General features: G+C 46.6%; 2 protein-coding genes across 3 annotated transcripts in view; both read right to left on the minus strand.

Moving 5' to 3' along the window:
• Fdft1 (farnesyl-diphosphate farnesyltransferase 1) overlaps window positions 1-4879 on the minus strand; it is a 28452-nt gene extending 23573 nt beyond the window's left edge. The window contains exon 1 of one of the 2 annotated variants that reach the window (XM_027390359.2): window positions 4677-4879. In XM_027390359.2, the coding sequence (XP_027246160.1) occupies window positions 4677-4775 (99 nt within the window). In that variant the 5' untranslated portion in view covers window positions 4776-4879. The remainder of the gene's footprint in view (window positions 1-4676) is intronic. The other variant, XM_027390358.2, reaches the window with a different exon arrangement.
• A 3467-nt stretch (window positions 4880-8346) lies between these two features.
• Window positions 8347-19405, minus strand: Neil2 (nei like DNA glycosylase 2). The gene is made up of 4 exons (XM_035452257.1): window positions 16512-19405; window positions 12972-13315; window positions 11576-11772; window positions 8347-9906 (listed from the first exon to the last, which is right to left on the minus strand). The coding sequence occupies exons 1-4, from the start codon at window positions 16707-16709 to the stop codon at window positions 9593-9595; spliced, it is 1053 nt and encodes a 350-aa protein (XP_035308148.1). The 5' UTR covers window positions 16710-19405; the 3' UTR covers window positions 8347-9592.
• Between the last annotated feature and the right edge of the window lie 92 nt (window positions 19406-19497).

Genomic DNA, 19497 nt, shown 5'->3' on the forward strand with positions numbered 1-19497 from the left:
CACCTTTAGTAGTTCACTAGCATTAGGAAGCAGCACACGTTTCCACAATCCTGCTCCTAATCTTTGGGATGGTTTGTCCTCAGTAAAAGTTAAGTGAGAAGCTGCCAAGATGCCTGAGAGGATTGGGATGCTTGCCGAACAAGACTGGTGACCTTAGTTCAATTCCTGCAACCCATGGAAAGGTAGATGGTGGAACGAACAAACTCCACAAAGTTGTCCTATGACTGCCACATGTGTGCAGTGGCAAATGCATACATTCAGACACAATCTATTCTTAAAATTTTAATTTAAAAAATCTACATGCTACACCTAGACAATAAATACCTGTTACACAGCATCTTCTGACCTGAAACTAAAAAGCAAACCCAGGCTGGCCTAGAACATACAGAAAGCCACCTGCCTCTGCCTCCCAAGAGCTGGGATTAAAGTCATGTCCCACCATGCCCAGCAAAAATAATAATAATATTTTTTTACTATTTGTTTATTTATTTATCTATTTATGTGGAGGGTAGTGTACACCATTGCAGGTATGTGTTATTTATTTATCTATTTATGTGGAGGGTAGTGTACACCATAGCAGGTATGTGTTATTTATTTATCTATTTATGTGGAGGGTAGTGTACACCATAGCAGGTATGTGGAGACAAGAGAACAACCTGCCAGAGTTTTGCTCTGCTTCTACCACGTGGGTGCTGGGAACTGAACTCAGGTTGTCAGGCTTCACATCAGGTGCCTTTATCAGCTGTGCCACCTTGCCAGTCAGGCTACTTGGTAGTTCCTAAGTTACCTTACTTTTTAAAGCCTCTGAACCACTTAGGATAGGCATTTGTGTGCATCAAGACAGTGTGTCCACCTCTTAGCTGGCTTTGGACGGCTGCTTAATGTTCCTCTGTGGTTTGTTATCCTACGGATGAAGAGCATATAGGGATACAGAGAGCTTGGAGGGGCTGGAGAGCTGTCTCAGTGGTTAAGAGCAAGTACTATTCTTGCAGAGGACTGGAGTTCAGTTCCCAGAATTGGTATCAGACAGCTCACAACCACCCCTAAATCTAACTGTAGGGGATCTGATGCCCTCTTCTGGCCTCCACAGGTACTGTACTCACCTCCACAAACCCCCACAGACACTGTCACACTCACACACAATCAAAAAATAAAAGTGAATCTTTTTAAAAAGAGAGTGAACAAGCTCTGTACTCAGACTGAGAGTCAAAACCCAGCTGGTACTCCACAGCTACAGGACCTTAGTGGGAACTTACTCACCTCTCGAGTCCCATCTGTATAACAGGAAAACAGTAGATCCTCAAAGGGTGACTGGATGCTCATATAACAACAGATGGGAAGTATGGAAAATAGTACTTGACATATACCAAGATCTAAACAAACATCACACATCTCAGTTTCAAAACTCTTCCGGCAAGGTACAATGACAGAGGAAAAAGTCCCATACAGGAGTCACTACAGATCTGGGGTGTCCACAGTTCTAAGTCCACAGCATGAAGAGACTGCCCGAAAAAGCAGGGGAACACTGGCAAGGGGCGAGCAGGCCAAGGTCAGATGCAGAAGTGCCTTGACTGCAGGCACTGTCCAACCTTGTGCCAACAAGTGTGTTCATCTCTGAGCTGGATCTGGACAGTCTACTGCTTTATTGTTTCTGAATATTTAACTTCTTAATAAAATACATGAAGAGAAGTAAATACAACAAAGAATACATATTCAACCTCATGTATATTAATTTCAGTGTTCTTGTGTATAATATATCTTGTAATGAAAATGCATTTTTAATTGGGCTTCAGAGGCTCATACCTGCAATTCTAGCACACAGTAGGCTCAGAGTTCAAAGCCAGCCTGAGTGATTCCAGATCAGCATATACCCTGTCTCAAGAAACAAAACACCTACAGAGTGTTATAAGTTAATGCCATCTTAACTTATGGAAATTAGAAATAATGGCTTCAGTAAGTTCTGAAGTAGACAGAACAAAATTGCCCAAGTACTGTGCAATCATGGAAGCTGAACTGCAAAGGAAAAGGAAGAGCAGGGGCATGGCCTAGAAAGAATGCCACATGACAAATAACTACAGAAAGGACACAGCTTTGTAGCAATACTTTTTGTGGTCTGTTGTTCAAAACAGGGTCTCACTATGTATCTATGGCTAACCTGGAGCTCAATATGTAGACCAGGCTAACCATGAACTCCTAAAGATCCACCTTCATCTCCATCCCTTATGGTGGGATTAAAGATGAGAGTGCCACAACTGGCTGTGAATCCTTATTCTTAGAGAATATGAGTTTTCTTAATGCTTCAGGGTCTGCATGCCAACACAAAAGACAAATCTCCTTCTGGTTATAAAAGCAGACAGTCCAAGACTTTCTAAAACCTGAACTTCCTGGAACGAGAGAAGGCAATGAGTACACCTCCCCAGAGGGAAACCAAACAACCTGGACTGTAAGCAGACATTCTTTATCTTAGGTTCCAGAGCCCTGTAAAAAGCTGACAAATAGTGATGACTTCACCCCCTAAAAGCTCAATGTACAATTGCACCAGGCTGGAAGCATTTGGATTTCTGAGGATTTGCAAATGTGCAATATAAGTGTGTAATCTTGGTAATAGGACCCATATCCAAGCATGCAATTCTTTTATGTTTCACATATGCCTTACACACACACACACACACACACACACACACACACACACACACACACACGTGCATGCTTGATAGGTAATTTTCTACAATACTTTTAACATATCTGCATTTTGAAGACAACTTGTCACATGCATGTGTGAAGTCAGGTGTGGAAACGCCCATTTATGGCATCATGCCAGTGCTCAAAGAAATTAATACTGAGCCAAATGAACATTTACTCATAAAAGTCACAGAGACATTTGGAAGCTCTTATTTCCTTTAGGCAACCCTGAAAAGATTAAATTCACATCCTAACAACAAGTGATTTTCCCCCTCTACTCCTGCAAACTTGCCCAAGGCAGCTTTGTTCACCAATTCATCTTCACATATATTGACAAACTACTCTGTACAAGGCAGCAAAGACACACACATGAAGAAAAGATTCTTATTTTCTAGTAGTTTAAAAATCCAGAATCGCCAGGGGTGATGGCACACCTTTACTCCCAGCACTGAGGAGGATCAGAGGCAAGTGGAACTCAAGTGAGTTCAAGGCCAGCCTGGTCTACATAGTAAGTTCCAAGGCAGCCAGGTCTACACAGTGAGACCCTGTAGAATCAAACAGACAATCTTAAGTCAGAACGAGACTGAAACATAGAATCTTACATCTGAAAGTGAGTTTGGGAGCTGAACACAAGACTACGGGATCACTGTTAAACAGTACTAGAGAAAGCAGGTAAGTGAACCTCACAGGCTGGACTTCCTCAGGTTTCTACAAAACAATTTTATGACACTTTATAAGGGTCCTGACAAGATGGAATCAGCAGTTGACTGGAGAACGGAGTAAACTGTCCTCCCCAGAGGAAGTGAACTACCTATCACTGGAGGTGTCACAAGACCAAAAGACTTGGATTATAAAGCAGAGCTTCTTTGCTTACTGTCACTTATCCTTGCAAGAATCTGACAACTGTGCATTCTTCTCCCTTGATATGCACTCTTTGCATTTGTTTCTTTGACAGTCCTGTCTATGCTACATTGACACCCATGCTTTACCCAGCACCTATCAATCACAGTGCAGGTGTCTGCTGAATGGCAGAGGGGTGGCACTTATCAGAGCTAAATCTTTAAAAATGAGGATTCTGTGTTCTGAGAAAATTAAAGTGTGTTAATAAAGGACACCGATCAAGAATATCTTTAAGTTGGGCAATGGTGGTGCATGCCTTTAATCCCACCAGGCGGAACTCTGTGAGTTCGAGGCCAACCTGATCTACAAAGTGAGTTTCAGGACAGCCAGGACCGTTTCACAAAGAAATCCTGTCTCAAAAAACAAAACAACAACTACCTTTAAATAACATACAGTGGGAAATTTTAAGGCTTTGATGTAATCCATTAATTAATTCAACTGGATGTGCATTCATGCAACAATTACATACCTTTGTTAGACTAATCATCATAAAAGCACACATTTAACAAAGGGTACATACAGTTCGATGAAATACAAACAAAAATAAAGTCCTAGCCTTCCAGCAGCCAATAGCTAGTAAGAACTTGGATATTATGTGCCCACAACAGAAAAACGTAGGAAGCACCCAGGAAGAAAATAGTGGCTGCAGGAAGGTGAGAAAGCGTATGGGGGAGGTGATGTGTCTGAAAACTGGAAGGAGTGGGCAGGAGTTAAGTTTTCATTCCAGAAGAGACAGGTATATAATAATTCCTACAGGGTTCCTTATGTTCATGAAAATTTTCTCAACCCTGTCTCTCTGTCTAATTTCAATTTTAGGACGCAGCCTTTGGAGTAAAAATAAACCCCCAAGTTTAGGAGAACAAAGTGCGTAGCCAAAGTGCTCAGGAAAAATAATGGCTTGAACAAGTAGAAACTATTAAAAACAGGTGGGGGATAGGGCGGGCCCTGTCAAGACAACAGGGTCCAGCCGGGGTGCGCGACCCAGGGCGGGACCCTGCCTTCCAAGGAGACCAGGGCGTCCGAGGCCGTCCTCCGGTATCTCCGGTGCGTGCAGCGGCCACAGACCCGCGAGGATACAGGGATGCTCGGCCTACCTGGTCCATCTTGGTTATGAAATTCCGCCGGCCTCCCATGCGGAATCGCAGCAGGTTGTAGAACTCCTCAGGGTGGCCTAGGCACTTCACGAACTCCATCCTGAGGGCGGCCGGACGCGTGGCTCACCTGTCTGGATCTCTAGCTCCCACGGGTGTCCAGATATTAGGGACCAGCCAGGACCGCAGGACGAGGAGGCGGGGCCAGCGCCGGACGCCACGCCCACCTCCCGCCTCCCTCAACCGGCCGTGCGGCTCGCGCCGCCAGCCTAGGGCAAGCGCAGTGGACTGACGGGCGTTGATTGGTCACAGCCTCTCGTACCAGGAAGACGCCGGCCAGTCGGAGGCCGAAGGAGTCTGGCGTGATGACCACACCCTAGAACCTGATTGGAGGGCTAGAAAGAGGCCGCGAATGCTATTGGTTCCCAGAAGAGAGTCTTTGTTTGATGGCTGCGTGTCGGAGGTGGGAGGCGAGCGCCGCTCGTGGGTGGGCATTCCGTAGCCCTGAAACTAGTCCTGATCCACACGCCCAGGTACTGGGAGGAGAGGTTCGCTTGCTGCTGCGGCCACCACCCCTAGTTAACATTTACCTCTTGAGACGCTTAAGGAAGGGTTAGCAAAGCGGCGTCAGACTGGGAGGGGAGCGGGGACTGGAAACGCGACTGGCGGCTTGTAGGTAAGCCGTGGCCCAACACCATTACTGCCACTCTTGCTCTACACTGTGTTCTAAGGAATATAGGTTTCCAAGAGAAAGTAGGTTTCATGATTTAAAAGAAAAAAGTTAAGCTAGAAAACAGGTAAAGCAGAGTCTTCCTTTCCTCGGAGGAGAGTTTCCTGCGGCTTTCCTGAGCTCCATGTAGGACACCTCCCATCCCTCATTTGTAAGACATCATAGTGATGATTCTTGGATCGCTATTTTCAGAGGTGCTAAAACAAAAGGAACTGGGCTCTTGATGGACATACCTCCCATGTTCTGGTTCATGTGAGCCAGGATTTTAAGTGGTACCTGCAAAATCTACCCAAGTTTTGGGCCCCGTCTAGAGTGGTAGAGACAGCCAGCCACTCACTCACTCCAGTGAAGGGTTGCAAGGGTCGGGGAAGGGCTCCCTCCCTGAAGATCTATAGGCGGTTAATGGTTGCTAGTGGAGTTAACTTTTTAAAAAAGTTATTAGCATAAATGGCACGAGTTTTATTATGAATTCTTCATACTTTGATTATATTCCCCTTTAACCCTCATATAACTCCCACACTTGTCAATCCTTTTATTTACTCTTTCAAATAGCCCTGTTTATACTTACACCTTTTTAAAATTGTATTTTGATGTGTGGGTGTCATCACATACTGCTGTGTATGGCGGTCAGTTCTCTTTCCTCCATGTGAGTACTGGGAATGGAACTCAGGTCATCAGGTTTGGTGGTGCCTGTGTGTGACCTAATGAGGGACAGATTTTCTTCGGTGGTATGACCGATAGTAAGTTGCCCATGCTTCTGTTAGGACCCGAAATTAAACCTATTGAGCATTCAAGAGGAAAAATGAGTTTCACAGAGGAAGATCATGGAGGGGGACAAGAGAAAATAGTAGAGGATGAATGTGATCAAAATACATTATATGTGTGTATAAAAATGCCATAATGAAACCAATTATTATGTATGGTGAATGTTAATAAAAACACTTATTCTAAAGTATGTTCCTGTTTGGTTCTGAATGCTTGTGTCCTTCCAAAACTCTCATGTTGAAGATTTAGTCTAAAATGGGGAACTTTAGAGATGGAAGTTTGGGAGAGATGGTATATAAACAAGATCATAAGGGTAGATTTTAACATGATTCCCATGGTATCGGTGTCCTTCAAGGAAAAAAACATAAGAGCCCCCACACACATGAGGTCACAGCATCCTAGAACGTGTCATCGGTAATCCAGAAGGGGGACTCTCATCCAGATAACTGAATCTGCCTCCATCTTAGACTTTCATTTTGCATCTGTGTGAAGTGACAAATTACTCAATCACTCAGTTTTTGATTTTTTTAAGTTTCCATTCAAAACATCAGTTTATTAGAAACAGCCAGTAAGTCAGTCAGACTTGGCCCACACTTGAGGTCATTCAAGAATTGGAAGAGCCCTTGGTGCATCCTAAGTCCTCTGGGAGGCCACTGTTGATAATGACAACCAAGCCCCGCTGAGAGTTCCCACCGGTGAGCAGTGCTTGATGAGGCAGTCATGAACATGCACATTGTTGGGCTATAGTGAGATGCTGCAGAGGAAGGTGTGGTGTAAGCTTTGGAGAAGCACCTGGTGGCACACCAGCCGTAACATCCTGCCCCAGTGCTGTCAGGTTTCTTCTCTGTGATGCAATCTTGCAGGGAACTGTCACTGATCTACACATCATCAGTGCTCCAAGTCCAGAGGCCTCTGTTACCACCCTGTTGACCACCTCCCACCCAGTCATCCTGGGGACACAGCTAGGGCATCCCTGGCATGGATGGAAGAGCTGGTATTTTGCTAAGACGTACATAAGTATGACAGTGGCTTTGAGCCTTGTTTACTGTTTGTTTTCTCTTTGAGGCAGGGTCTCTGCAAAACCAGGCTGGCCTAAACACTGGGTCCTATTGCCTAAGTCTCCTGAATAGCTGGGTTTACAGTTGTGTGCCACCACACTCAGTTTAACTGTATGGTCCTAAGGTCCATAACCACTGAAGAAGACTTGCATTTACTCACGCATAAAGTAAGGACATTAAGTGCCCAGGACTGTGGAAATGGCTCACTGATCAAGAGTATGCACTGTTCTTTTAAAGCAAACAATTATAAACAATATTTGAGAATGTGGGCATAGTTCTCTCCAAACTGCTTCCTGCTGTTTGGGGGCACTATCAATCTCATGGGGGATCCTAAGAAAACTCAATCGTGGTCAGTTCCTGGCTATAGCAGTCTGCAAGGCTGCATCAATTGTCCCAGCTATCTTGGATGTTGGATCACCTGGGCCACTGCTTCAGGGGGTCTTGTTTGACTAAACCATATTAGCCTGGAAGGAATCCACAGCTTTTCATCTTCTGTGGCAACAAAAGCAGAATCTCTTTTCCAAAGTAACTTGTCCTTAGATTTAAATTTTGAAGTCAAGGCCGGGCGTTGGTGTCACATGCCTTTAATCCCAGCACTCGGGAGGTAGAGGCAGGCATATCTCTGTGAGTTCGAGGCCAGCCTGGTCTCCAGAGCGAGTGCCAGGATAGGCTCCAAAGCTACACAGAGAAACCCTGTCTCGAAAAACCTAACAAACAAAAAAAAATTTTGAAGTCAAACCATTTTTAAAATATATAGGTTGGATTAATCCCGCAGCATTTATAATTACATGTCTTTTAGCAGCTGTTGGTCTTTCTTCAGCAAACAATTCAAAGATAACACATAACATACAGTATCCAGACTCTATGGATTTTCTATTTTTACGTGGCTTTTTTGTTTTTATTACTCTATTTTTCCTATCTTTTTGTTTTTTTGAGACAGGGTTTCTCTGTGTAGCTTTTGTAGATCAAGTTGGCCTTCAACTCACAGTGATCCGCCTGCCTCTGACTCCTGAGTGCTAGGATTAAAGGCATGTGCCACCAAGCCCAGCTACTCTTTTTTTTTTTTTAAAGGACCTTTTCTATCCTTTTTTTTTTTTTTGTCTCTCCCAAGCCTACATATACTTTTAAACACACTATAAACCATTTAGAGGATTTTTTGTTTTTTTTTTTTTTTTAAGTGGAAAACGCTGAGAGATGAGAGAGAAGGAGCAAGCCTTACCTCCTTAGCTTGTCTGCTGAAATGTCAGCAGACAAGAGAGTACCTGTTTCTCTCTGTTTATATCCTGTTTCTTCCCAGCTACTTTACTTTCTGTCTGTCTACACAGACCTCCTGACCTCTAATAGTTAGCTAGTGGCAAGCTCCATTCTCTGACCTTCAGACAGGCTTTATTTGTACAAGCAAGATAACACCACACCAAGATCCATCTAGTTCTCCAAGGCAGGAGGGCAAATTCCCTCCCATATTGCTCCTAAGTGGATTCACCAGGCCAACCCTGCAAGCCTGGGAGGCCCCTTCACAAAGGGTGAGACCTGGACATAGCTGAGTGGTACGGTCATTGCTTAGAACAAGTGAAGCACCAGGTTTCATCTCAGCACCACAAAACAAAGCAAAACAAACAAACAAAAAACAAAAACCCACATACAAACAAAAAAAACATTTCTGCCTAATGAAGACAACATAGAAAACATCACACCATTTTATTTTCAATTGCTATCCCAGTTCCATGAAGTTATTGCTAACAACCTGATGGGTTGTTTCTCTACATCCCTGGACACCTGAACTGTTCAACATCACAGTCACGAATGCACATCTTAGAGCAGCAGCTTTTCTCACATCCCTGGGCACACCTCCCTATCCATTCCGGAGTCTCCAGCCACTGGGAATGTGCCAGGCAGGCTGACCAGCAGTACCTGCCTGCAGCTTTGCCTTCATCCCTGACCCCTCCAGGGGAAAGAAGAAAATGGAGGGACTCAAAATCAATCAGTTCCCAAAACAGCACAACATGCCATTAGCAAAGAAGCCTGGGAGTATAGTATCCCTTGGCTGTCCCTGACAGCTGCCTGCTATCCCCCAGCTGTTCCCCAGCCACTCCTTTTCAGACTCACTGATGCTCCAGGTAGTTTCCCCAATGCTCTGTCAGGATTTTGACAGCAAGGGGGGTTACATAGAGTTAACCAGAAAAGGAAAGCATCTATCCCTATGAAAGCTGCGGCTGAGGTATAATCCAATGAGATGAATATCAACAATACTGACCCTCTGAACCCGATCTCTGAGCTGACGTACAATTCTTGCCTACACCCTTCTCTCAGGACATACGGTATCTGGATCTTCAAGGCTCCAAGTTCCATGAAGAAAGCCAAATGTTTTAGGAGGACAGCATATTCTGTGGCCCCTCCGATGACAGCTGGGGCTGGCACTGAGGGCACCACCAGGTGAGCCTCTGGAGTCCACAAGGGGGCCCAAATGTCTCCTTCATAACCTGGTGACCAGAAGGACACTGATCCTTCTGGTAGATCAGTGTGCGCCGTCCCTTGCCTTGGAATTTGTCCCGAAGCCAATCGGAACTGAATTCCACCACGTGATCCACGAGGGCCTCCAGAGAGGAAGAACTCAGGAGCGAACCGAGAGAGAGGGGATGGATACCTGCTCTGTACAAGGCTTCATTCTTTATAATGTTCCCTGAAAACAAAGAAAGACACAGGGGTAGGAAACACTGTCCACATAGCCTCAAACTCACTATGGAGGCTAGGCTAAACTCCTGCCTCCATCTTCTAAGTGTTGAATTATAGATATGTGCCACCACACTAGCTTGCAATTATCAAGTTATGATGGAGTACAGCTTGCTGAGCCACTGAGCAATGACCTTGCTAAGGAGAGGAGAGTAAGCTAGATGGCACATGGCAGCAATAGATGAAATAGTCATCCCCTCTCCCAGAGTTTCATAATTGAACTTCTAGTTACAGGTTCTTTGCAAACTTGAGTGACAGGTTACCTGGACTCATCTCGGCTGCACCACTCACCAGCGAGGCACCCTTTGCTTTAGTTTCCTCATCTGAATAAAAGGGAAAGCTAAGAAGTGATTATCCCATGGAGCAGTATGAGGACAGGACCATGTGCCTGGGTTCCTGGAGTCACATGAATCTCGCTGGCTGTCACCAGTATCATTGTGCAGTCAGCTCTCTGTATACATTCAAAAGCTGCTTCTGAAAGCCTTGTGGCTCCTCTGGCACAGAAACAGATTCCACTGGTTCTCCCATGAAAGTACAAGGCCTTCCCACCTTCCTGTAGTGAGCCATACCTGTGGCAGGCAAAGTCACACTTTGTATAAAGACACAGCTCTGCTAACACCAGATGTAACAGCCAGTTGTGGTGGCACTCACTGCTCTCCCAAGGATAGTAAGAGAGCTGCCATCCCTGCTACTAGGAACTACACACACCCCTTGTCTCAACTGGAAATGCTCAGTTTCACCACTCAGCTCTCCAGAGCTGAGACCTGCTTCTTTCTCCTGGCTTCTAAGAGCCTGGAATTGACCTGATGTCTACCTCTGCTTTGGCAGCAGGAAGCTCCATTGCCCAAGGGCACTACCTATTGTAGGAACAACTCAGGACAGCCATTCACAACATGTCATGACTCAGAACCTTCTATATGCTCTGTGCAAGACATTATCCCTCTGTTAGGTGGTCACACTAAAACACCATTAGTAGGCTCACATCTGGCAGTCCTATGACAGAACATAGTTCAAGAATGGAGTTCTGTGAGGAGAATTCTGAGTGCTTGTGAGAAAACTCCAAGAAATATGACAATAGTCTTGTGGCCTCAGGTTCTACAAAACAGAACTGTTCTTGGAATGTGTTTTGATGCTCCTCCCAGGTATAGCGGGATAGGAGTGTGTTTGTTACTGTTCATTACAATTGGCTATTGTTATTTGTTTATGCCTCTGTGGAAAAACATGTTTTTGCCATCTATGGCTTGACCTTGTGGTTGTATACAGCTTGAACTCATTAGTACTCAGGTGACCCCTCTTAACCCTCAGTCAAATTGTCTATTGCTCTGAATAAAGTTGGCTATTGCATGAGACTTCAGTGTGCCTCATTCATCGGCTCCATTTTCCCAGGTCCCACTGCCTCTAGGGTGTAAACGCTATCACGATGTGAGTGTGTGCAGACAGAGAAGTGAGGACCTGACTAATCCAACCTCTGAGTCTAAAATCAAGGGATCTAACCCAACCTCAAAACCAGGAGTGATGGCACAACTGGATGAGAGTCCTCAAGTCTTGACTGTCCTACTGATGTGCAACTTTTCCATTAATCAACTCTGGGGGGTTCCTCCCCATCACCTGGGTCATACCTAATCCTGAAAAGTATCTCTGGTCCAATAGTGTATAGCACACAGGCTGAGCCTGGCTTAGAGCTTCCAAGGCTTGTCCTCGATGGAACTTCTCAGACAAGATGTCACAGGTGGGCTCAATCACTGGGGGAGGACTCCACGACATCTGGCAACTATAAAATGCCAGGAAGCCACCACCATCAAAATGGAGTACCAGCCTAAGAAGACAGAAGAGATCATACCTACAGCGTTCTCACATACAATGAAATCATACATTACAACCACCAATGTACAGTCAATTTATAATACATAATCAGACCCCTACAGAAGTCAGTTCACATGTATATATAATTACCACAATATAATCATCTCACACATGCAACTATCAATGTACATCACCATATAGTTACCACTATATAATTATGTCACATGTACTTTACTTACAGTGACCACTATGTAGGTCACATTTATACACAGTTACAGATCACACATACACAGTTTCTATTCCACAGTAGTCAGGTAGACTAGTACATGTACTAGTCTGAATCAAACTGGGAAGTTAAAGTCTCATAGTCAGAATCATAAACTTCTCAGAGCCAAATGAAGTAAAACACACATATACGCTGTTTTCTAATTACATTATAGCAATGCATGTTGACGGATGGAAATATAAAAATCTGAATCTAGGTTAGTGGCAAACTGAACAGACGTGGGCAGGCTCATTAGGGAGAAGATACAGAAACAAAGATTCTGGTGACAAAGATGGCACCACTTCCAGTTTCAGGCAAGGTTAGCCTATGTATGTGTGTAGGTCTTCTACACACATGTGCCCTGAGCCTTTTGGATGTTAAGGGCAGGAAAGAGACCTCACACACTTTGGTAAGGAAATAATGGGATATTTTGTAGGGATAGCTAATCCAACCAGAGCTGCCTCCACACCGGAAGTAGGAGAACCTGAATCCAGAGAATCCCAGTCCATGTCTAGTTAGTGTTCTTGAGAAGGGCAGAGGCAATTTCAGAAAGAGGGGAGCTGGGCATTGTGGTATATGCCTGTAATCTCAGGATAGGCTGAGACAAGAGGATTATGAATTTGAGACTAGCCTAAGGTATACAGGATGACTCTTGTCATAGAATAACCAAGGGATATTTCTTGCTTTCTTGTTTTTAATTGCCAGAGCCAGCAAGATGGCTCAGAGGGGAAAGGTGCTCGCCATCAACCCTGATGACCTGAGTTTTATCTCCACAGAACCAACTGGTTATGTGGGAGCGAGAGGTCAGAACTGGAAAACACCTACACTTTCTGCTTCCTGGATAGCAAGGTCTGGTCATCCACACGTGTAACCATTCAGCCATGCCTTGCCACAGAGAGCATGGACACTGCAGACCCTACTGGACCCTGTCCATGTCACACCATTACCTGGGCACAGGATCTCTCCAGTCACCTCTCTTGTTAGCTTGCTTTGCTCTGGAGAAGTCATTCACCCAGACACTGCCAAACAAACCAAACCTGACTTCTAGCCATCTCTGGGCAACCGCTAAAAGGTTGTGTCCCCCAAGATCATAGGGGCCATCAGATCCACTAGGAACAGGCTCCCCAGATCCGGAGGGGCCTGCAGAAGTTTCCTGAGCATTGGGCAGCAAGGCCAGCTCTGGATCCATGGCCTCTTTCTGCTGTACTCCTTGTACAGGCTGTGGGCTGCTGCCGAGTAGCTCCATCTCCTCATCAGGATCAAACCGAAGGAATAATTTTTTTCCATGCACCTAGCAAAACAAAACAACAAAAATGAACATGTACTGATCCTCAGAGCCCTACACAGGACCCAAAGCTTCACAGCTATCTGCCAACAGTCTGGCTCCTTCTCACCCAAAGCACAGAGGATTTCTCCGTTCTTTGCTCTTTTGCACCAGTGGCATCAACAGCAGGTGCATGACTTTCCAAATGCCTGAACGTTGGGTTAGTGATGGGACAGGTCTATGCCAGCAGCAAGGCCACCCAGAACACCCAAGGAGAGATGTTCCCAAAGATTTCAGGACCTCAGTAAAAGATTATCCAAACAGTCATTCATTTAGTTACTCCGTGACTCCACAACACATTTTTCTAGGCTAGAGGTGATTCAGTGTGGGCACCCTCAGCCTGATGACAGCTAAAGAAACAATCTTATAAAATTCGGAAGCATCCCCCACCCAGAAAACTGGACCTGGAAAAAGTAATCAACCACAGAAGAACTTGCACACAAAACAAAAAGCCAGAATCTGATGAGGGTGATGGCTCACAACTGTAGTCTCAACACTAATAGGAGGTTGAGGCAGGAGGACTGAGAGCTCAAGATCTGGGCCACTGAGATGGCTCTGTGGGTAAACTCAACGCCCCCCATCTCCAGCAGATAAGACATGGCATCCATCTGTGAAATGGGAAGCAGGTACAGGATGGTGACACATGTGTACAGCTGAGACACAGGGGCCTGCCCTGATGAATCCCACCCACTTTGAACCTGGACAAGCCTGAGAGGGGGAGGCCTCAGGAACTGGGTAGAGGGAGCAGAGCTTGAGGTTGGTGGCTGAGTACAGCAGGTTGAGTCTGTAATCCCAGCACTGGGAGGTGGAGACAGGAGAATCCCTGGACCTCACTGATCAGTTAGTCTAGCCAAGTGGTGAGTGCCACACTCAGGGAGAGACGCTGTTTAAAAAGATAAAGTGAGACCCCTTGAGAGAGGCACCCAACATCAACCGATAGCCTCCATATGCATAGACACACTCATGCATATTGTATCACACACACACACACACACACACACACACACACACACACACACACTTTTCTCTCTGTAAGTATATCTACATCCTCTAATCTTCAAGGACCACCCCAAGTCCCATCTCCAAGCCAGAGGGACTCCTTCATGTCAAGGCATTACTGGGCCTTAATTACAGCTATGATTCTCACCATTTAGCCTTGCTGGGCAGTTCTCTTGTGAAAATATGGGTCCTTCCTTCCCTATCTAAATCTACATTCCTCAGGTGAAAACACTCCTGGGAGCATCAGCAGGCAGCCCCAGGCTCAGGCCTCTCTAGGGTTCCTACAGCATGGGTGTCTCCTCTGTTTCCTAGGAAACAGAATCCATTGCATCTCCAGATCCCAGGCCATATATTTATCTATTCCCAAATCTATTCAGTGATGTGTAAGTGCCAGCTCTGTGACAACTATCATTGTAAGTGCTGGGGGACCAAAGCCATGAGACTTAAACTGTACACAAGAGTCTCTACAAAGAGGCCACTAGCCTGAAGTCCAGAAGACCCGGACCCCTAAACTTGGAATTCAGAGCCTCAGCTTCAAATGAACTCTAGGTGAAGGGTTATGATACATCTTCCACTCAAAGAGTGATTCTGTAGCCTATGAGGAGAGTGTGTACAAATGTGCAGGCATACATTACATGGAAGATGGGAACAAGCATTCTATTGGGTACATACATACTTGTGTCCGGTGTGAACTCTATTCTTATAAGAGTTTTAATAAGTGTCTTAGTCCGTGTTCTATTGCTGTGAAGAGACACACTGATCAAGGCAAGTCTTATAGAAGGGGGAGCTTGCTTACAGTTTTGGAGGGTTAGTCTGGTAGGCAGGAATCGGACAAGCATGATGCTGGAGCAGTACTGCAGAGCCATATATCCTGATTCACAGGTAGCAGGTATCAGGTAGAGAGAGGAGAGGGAGGGGGGAAGGGGAGACGGGGGGGGGGGGGGAGAGGGAAGAGATAGGGGAGAGACTGAGGGGAGAGAGAATAGAGGAGAGAGAAGAGGGAGAGAGGGAGGGTGGAGACAGAGAAGAGATAGAGAGGGGAGAGAGGAGGGGGGAGAGAGGAAGGAGAGAGGAGAGGAGAGGAAGGGAGGGAGGGAGACAGACAGATGGACGGACAGACGGATGGACAGACTGACAGCATGGACTTCTGAAACCTCAAAGCCCATATCTCCAACAAGGCCACAATTCCTAATCTTTTCCAAGAGTTCTATTCTCTGATGACCAAGTATTTAAACATCTGAGCCTACGGAGATCATTCTCATTCAAACCACCACAGAGTGTTTTATGCCCACATACAGTTGAGGAGATTAGAGCAAAGGAAACGAGAATGTGCTTCAGATCACACAGCTACGAAGCAGCAGAGTCCCAAGTGTTTCTCTAAAAATTCACCCCACACCTCCTACGTGCAGATGCTCATAGCTAAGCAAGAAAATACAAGACTGATGAGAATACATTCTTGCCCTGTCTCTGTCTTCCTACATACCATGGAGGACAGACATGGCAATAAGGAGGCAACAGGAGGAAGTAGAGTGTATCATAGAAGTACAGAGGGGTCATCTCTTAGCTTGTGCTAAACAGACAGGATATCATGGTCACATGGAATCCGAAAAGAGTCTAAAATTACCATGGTAAATTGAAGAGGCAGGAGTGGAAACAGTAGAGGGAAAAAAAGGGGAATGTGCCCAAGCATGGGGAAACATGTCCTCACCATGGGAAGGAAATGAGTTGCTGGCAGATACTATGAGCAAAGAATGACTTGGGGCTGGGTGCAAGGGCCAGAGAGACAGGGAGGGAGGGGTAAGTCCACAGGGAGTCCCTGATCACGCTGAAGGAATTGAAGGAATTCTGGCTCCCAGTCAGGATGAGGTCTGAATCCAAATCTTCAACTGTGCTCATTCCTTACTTGGCAGCTGGCCTATGGGGGTCACGGGCACCACACCAAAGATGCAGGTAAGACAAGGAGAGAAGTTCTCCAGATTATGCATGGGGTCTTCAGGCCCTTTTTGTATGTTCTTCACGTTCCCATTCCATTGTGACAGGAAACATCACACTGAAAGAGCAGGGCCACATGCAGTCCTAGCATGGCTGTCCAATGCTTAAACATAAAACGTCATGAGATGTCACCTGGGGAGGTGGAGTGAGACCTGGGGAAAGCAAAACTCACCTGGGCATCCTGGAGCCATAGAGACTGGAAGGAGTCGGGGCATAGCTTCTTACTGCTGCCCCCAGTCTTGACTACCTTCTGGCCCACAAAAGGGGAGACAAGATGGTGAAACTTCCTCACGGATGGCCCTTCTGGCATCTCTGCAGATAGAAAGTGGCAAAGGAGACCACACCCATTTAGCTCGGTCCTCTCTAGCATGTCTGATGGTGTTGTACCCCAAGGAGCCAGTTTGGGTCAACCACTTCAAGAGTATATATTCCAAATCTGGAGCCTGACTGAGGTAGGGGGATCAGATCTCAGAGAAGACTGAGCTGGGGCAGGGTTCAGGGCCAGCTTCGCAGCAATGGTTTCTCTTCCTAGTCCCTCACCCAATATCCATGCAGCAAATATAATCAACATAGCATGCTTGGTGTCATGTAGCAGGCACTGTCTACTTCAATGGCACGCCACCTCAATGGTCTGCCACTCCTTATTTGTTTCATTTCTTGAGACAGAGTCTTGTTATGCAGCTATAGGTGACTACTATGTACTACGTAGTTCCAGCTGTGCTCCCAAGCGCTAGGATTACAGGCCTGCAACAACTCCTCATTCCTTTTTGCCGGGTATATTAGACCTCTAACTCATCTCCATGTTTTCTGTCTTTCCCCGTCCCACCCCCAAAGCAATCAACCCTCTGCTCACTTATCCATACTTGGATCTGGCTCTCTCAGGGCCACCTCAGGGGAGGGAGATACTCACTACTTACCAGGTCTCTTAGAGTGGTTTTCTATCTGTGACCACAGTGCTGGCAGATCTCCAAACTGACAAGCAGACACCAGCCAGCAAGAGAGCTACCAACCAGCTTAACTCCTGATAATATGCCTGATGGCTGAAAAGCCACAGTAAAAGCAAGGCTGGACTGCCTGTCACCCCTTCCTTCCCTGTTCTCAATCACCCAAAGTCACTGAGAGGCACCAGGGTGAGGCAGCCTGAGTGGCCTACATCCTGCTTTCACTGAGTGGAAGTCACAACACGCCCCCCCCCAAAAAACACATACACACACACACACACACACACACACAAGGTTCCCTCTAACCTTATCAGCCACTCACCGGCACTAGGCTCCATAAATCATGGTGAAAACTGACAAAGGGACATGGCAGGTAGTTATTATTTCAGTGTTTCTAAAAGCAGTTGGTTGTTTTTTGTTGTTGTTGTTGTTGTTTGTCTTGCTTTTGGTGGTGGTGGTGTTTTTCAAGACTCACTCTGTACCCCAGGCTGGTCTTGAACTCTGAGCAATCCTCCTGCCTGAGTCTCCCAAGTGTGAGTACTGGAATTAAGTGTCTCCCTAAGACACTTAAAACATACATTTTAACCAGAGAATCGGGATAAACAGAATATCTTAGTCATTCCACGAATTCTCATAATTCATAAGCAACATATTCAATAATGTTGTTTTTCTTTTCTGTCTTGAGACAGGTTTGCCCATATTTCAGATGCCAAGAAGCCTATAGTCCACTCTATAGTGCATGGATGGCCTCTACCCCCATAGTACTGTTATTACGGAACAGTACCACCACTCCTGCTTTATCCTCAAACAGTGCATCTTGCAAGCTAGGCAATCCCTCTACCAACTGCGCTAAGTCCCAAGCTTCAATGCAATACTTAAATTTGTCCACACTTGGATTCCCACCCACACTCTTGGAAATGTGGTAACTATTCATCTACTCCAGGGGAAACTACTGGGCTGGAAGGCAGCTTGCCAGGTACTGGCACCCTAACCACCTCTCAGTTCAGAGTCGGCCTGGCCTTCCTCAGAGAAGGTTCTGGAAAAGCCCGCCTGTGCAATGAACCGTAATCTTAAAATCTCTACCGTGAGCCGGGTGTGGTGGTGCAAGTCTTTAATCCTAGCACCCTCAGAGGCAGAGGCAGGAGGATTTCAGGGAACTGGAGGCCACCCTGGTCTACACAGCGAACCCTGGCTACACGTAGACCCTGTATCAAAACAAACAACTCTCCGCCCATGGGCATGCTTTGATGGTTAGGAAAGAGATAAGATGAGAAAATAAGAACCTTGTGCTTCGTTGGTAGGGCGAGGTGGCCAGGCAAGCAGAACGTGGTCCCTCTTCGGTGGCCAAGCAGCGTTTTAGGTGCCAGGCGGAGTCTGAGGCATCTTCAGTGTGACTGAAGCGGGAGCAAACACGAGAAGGTCACGAGGGCGGGGGCGAGAGGGGAGCGGAAGGCAACGTGATCAACAAAAACAAAAATACGACCTGGCTGCGCGTGTCCATAAGAGACACTGCTTAATTTTTCTGTAATTCACTTTTCACCAAAGATTAAAAAGAAAGTTGTGTTGAAAACGTGCACGAGTGCAGTCCCGGGAAGGTGGGGAGGGGGCCGAGGGGCTCGCAGAGCCGCACTCCCCGGGATCCGGGGTCCCAGCGACCGCAGCAGGAGTGCAATCCGCCAGCGTCTTCCAGTTCCGGACTGGGGCGGGGAGCGCGGAGGACTGGGGATGGGGCACAGGGGACGGGGAACTTCCGACCGGTTCAATAGGCTTGAGCGCGGGAGGCGGGGTGGCCTGGGGCCGCAGAGTTCCTGGGGTTGGCGGGAAGCTGCTTCTGGCACTCCAGGGACCGAGCTCGTTGGGGGCGGGAGTTGGGAGTAGGGCTGCGGGCTTCTCTCCTGGGAGCGCTGGAGATGGGAGCCTTTCGCGATGAAGGAGCTGTAAGTTTTTACCCTGGGGGTGCTGGAGGTGAGGTGCACCCCGAGCTGGAGAGCTGCGGGCTTCTGTCCTGGAGATGGGGGTTCGCCTCGAGATCGGGACTGCAGGCTCTTCTACTCAGGCTGCTCCCATAGGTAGGAGGGATGCTGCTGTCTCCTGCCGGCAGTGACCAGCCGACTTGCAACTCTCTAAGCTTTTACCCTCGCTTGAGGCACTCTCGGAGTGTATTCGCCCCAGCCCTAACCCCATACCTCCCACCACCACCCCTCTCAGCCCCTCCGT

This window comes from Cricetulus griseus (genome assembly GCF_003668045.3).
Source record: "Cricetulus griseus strain 17A/GY chromosome 1 unlocalized genomic scaffold, alternate assembly CriGri-PICRH-1.0 chr1_1, whole genome shotgun sequence".
Taxonomy (NCBI): Eukaryota; Metazoa; Chordata; class Mammalia; order Rodentia; family Cricetidae; genus Cricetulus; species Cricetulus griseus.

Bases quoted from the DNA above. Each gene is read 5' to 3' on its own strand.
- Neil2 (XM_035452257.1), bottom strand. From the start codon at position 16,709: ATGCTAGAGAGGACCGAGCTAAATGGGTGTGGTCTCCTTTGCCACTTT. The intron at 11,773-12,971 runs GTAATGGTGTGA...CTGTCTTCTTAG, and splicing joins TGGAGAGATCCTGTGCCCAG to GCTGGTACTCCATTTTGATG. The intron at 9,907-11,575 runs GTATGACCCAGG...CTTTGTTTTCAG, and splicing joins GAGATACTTTTCAGGATTAG to GGAACATTATAAAGAATGAA.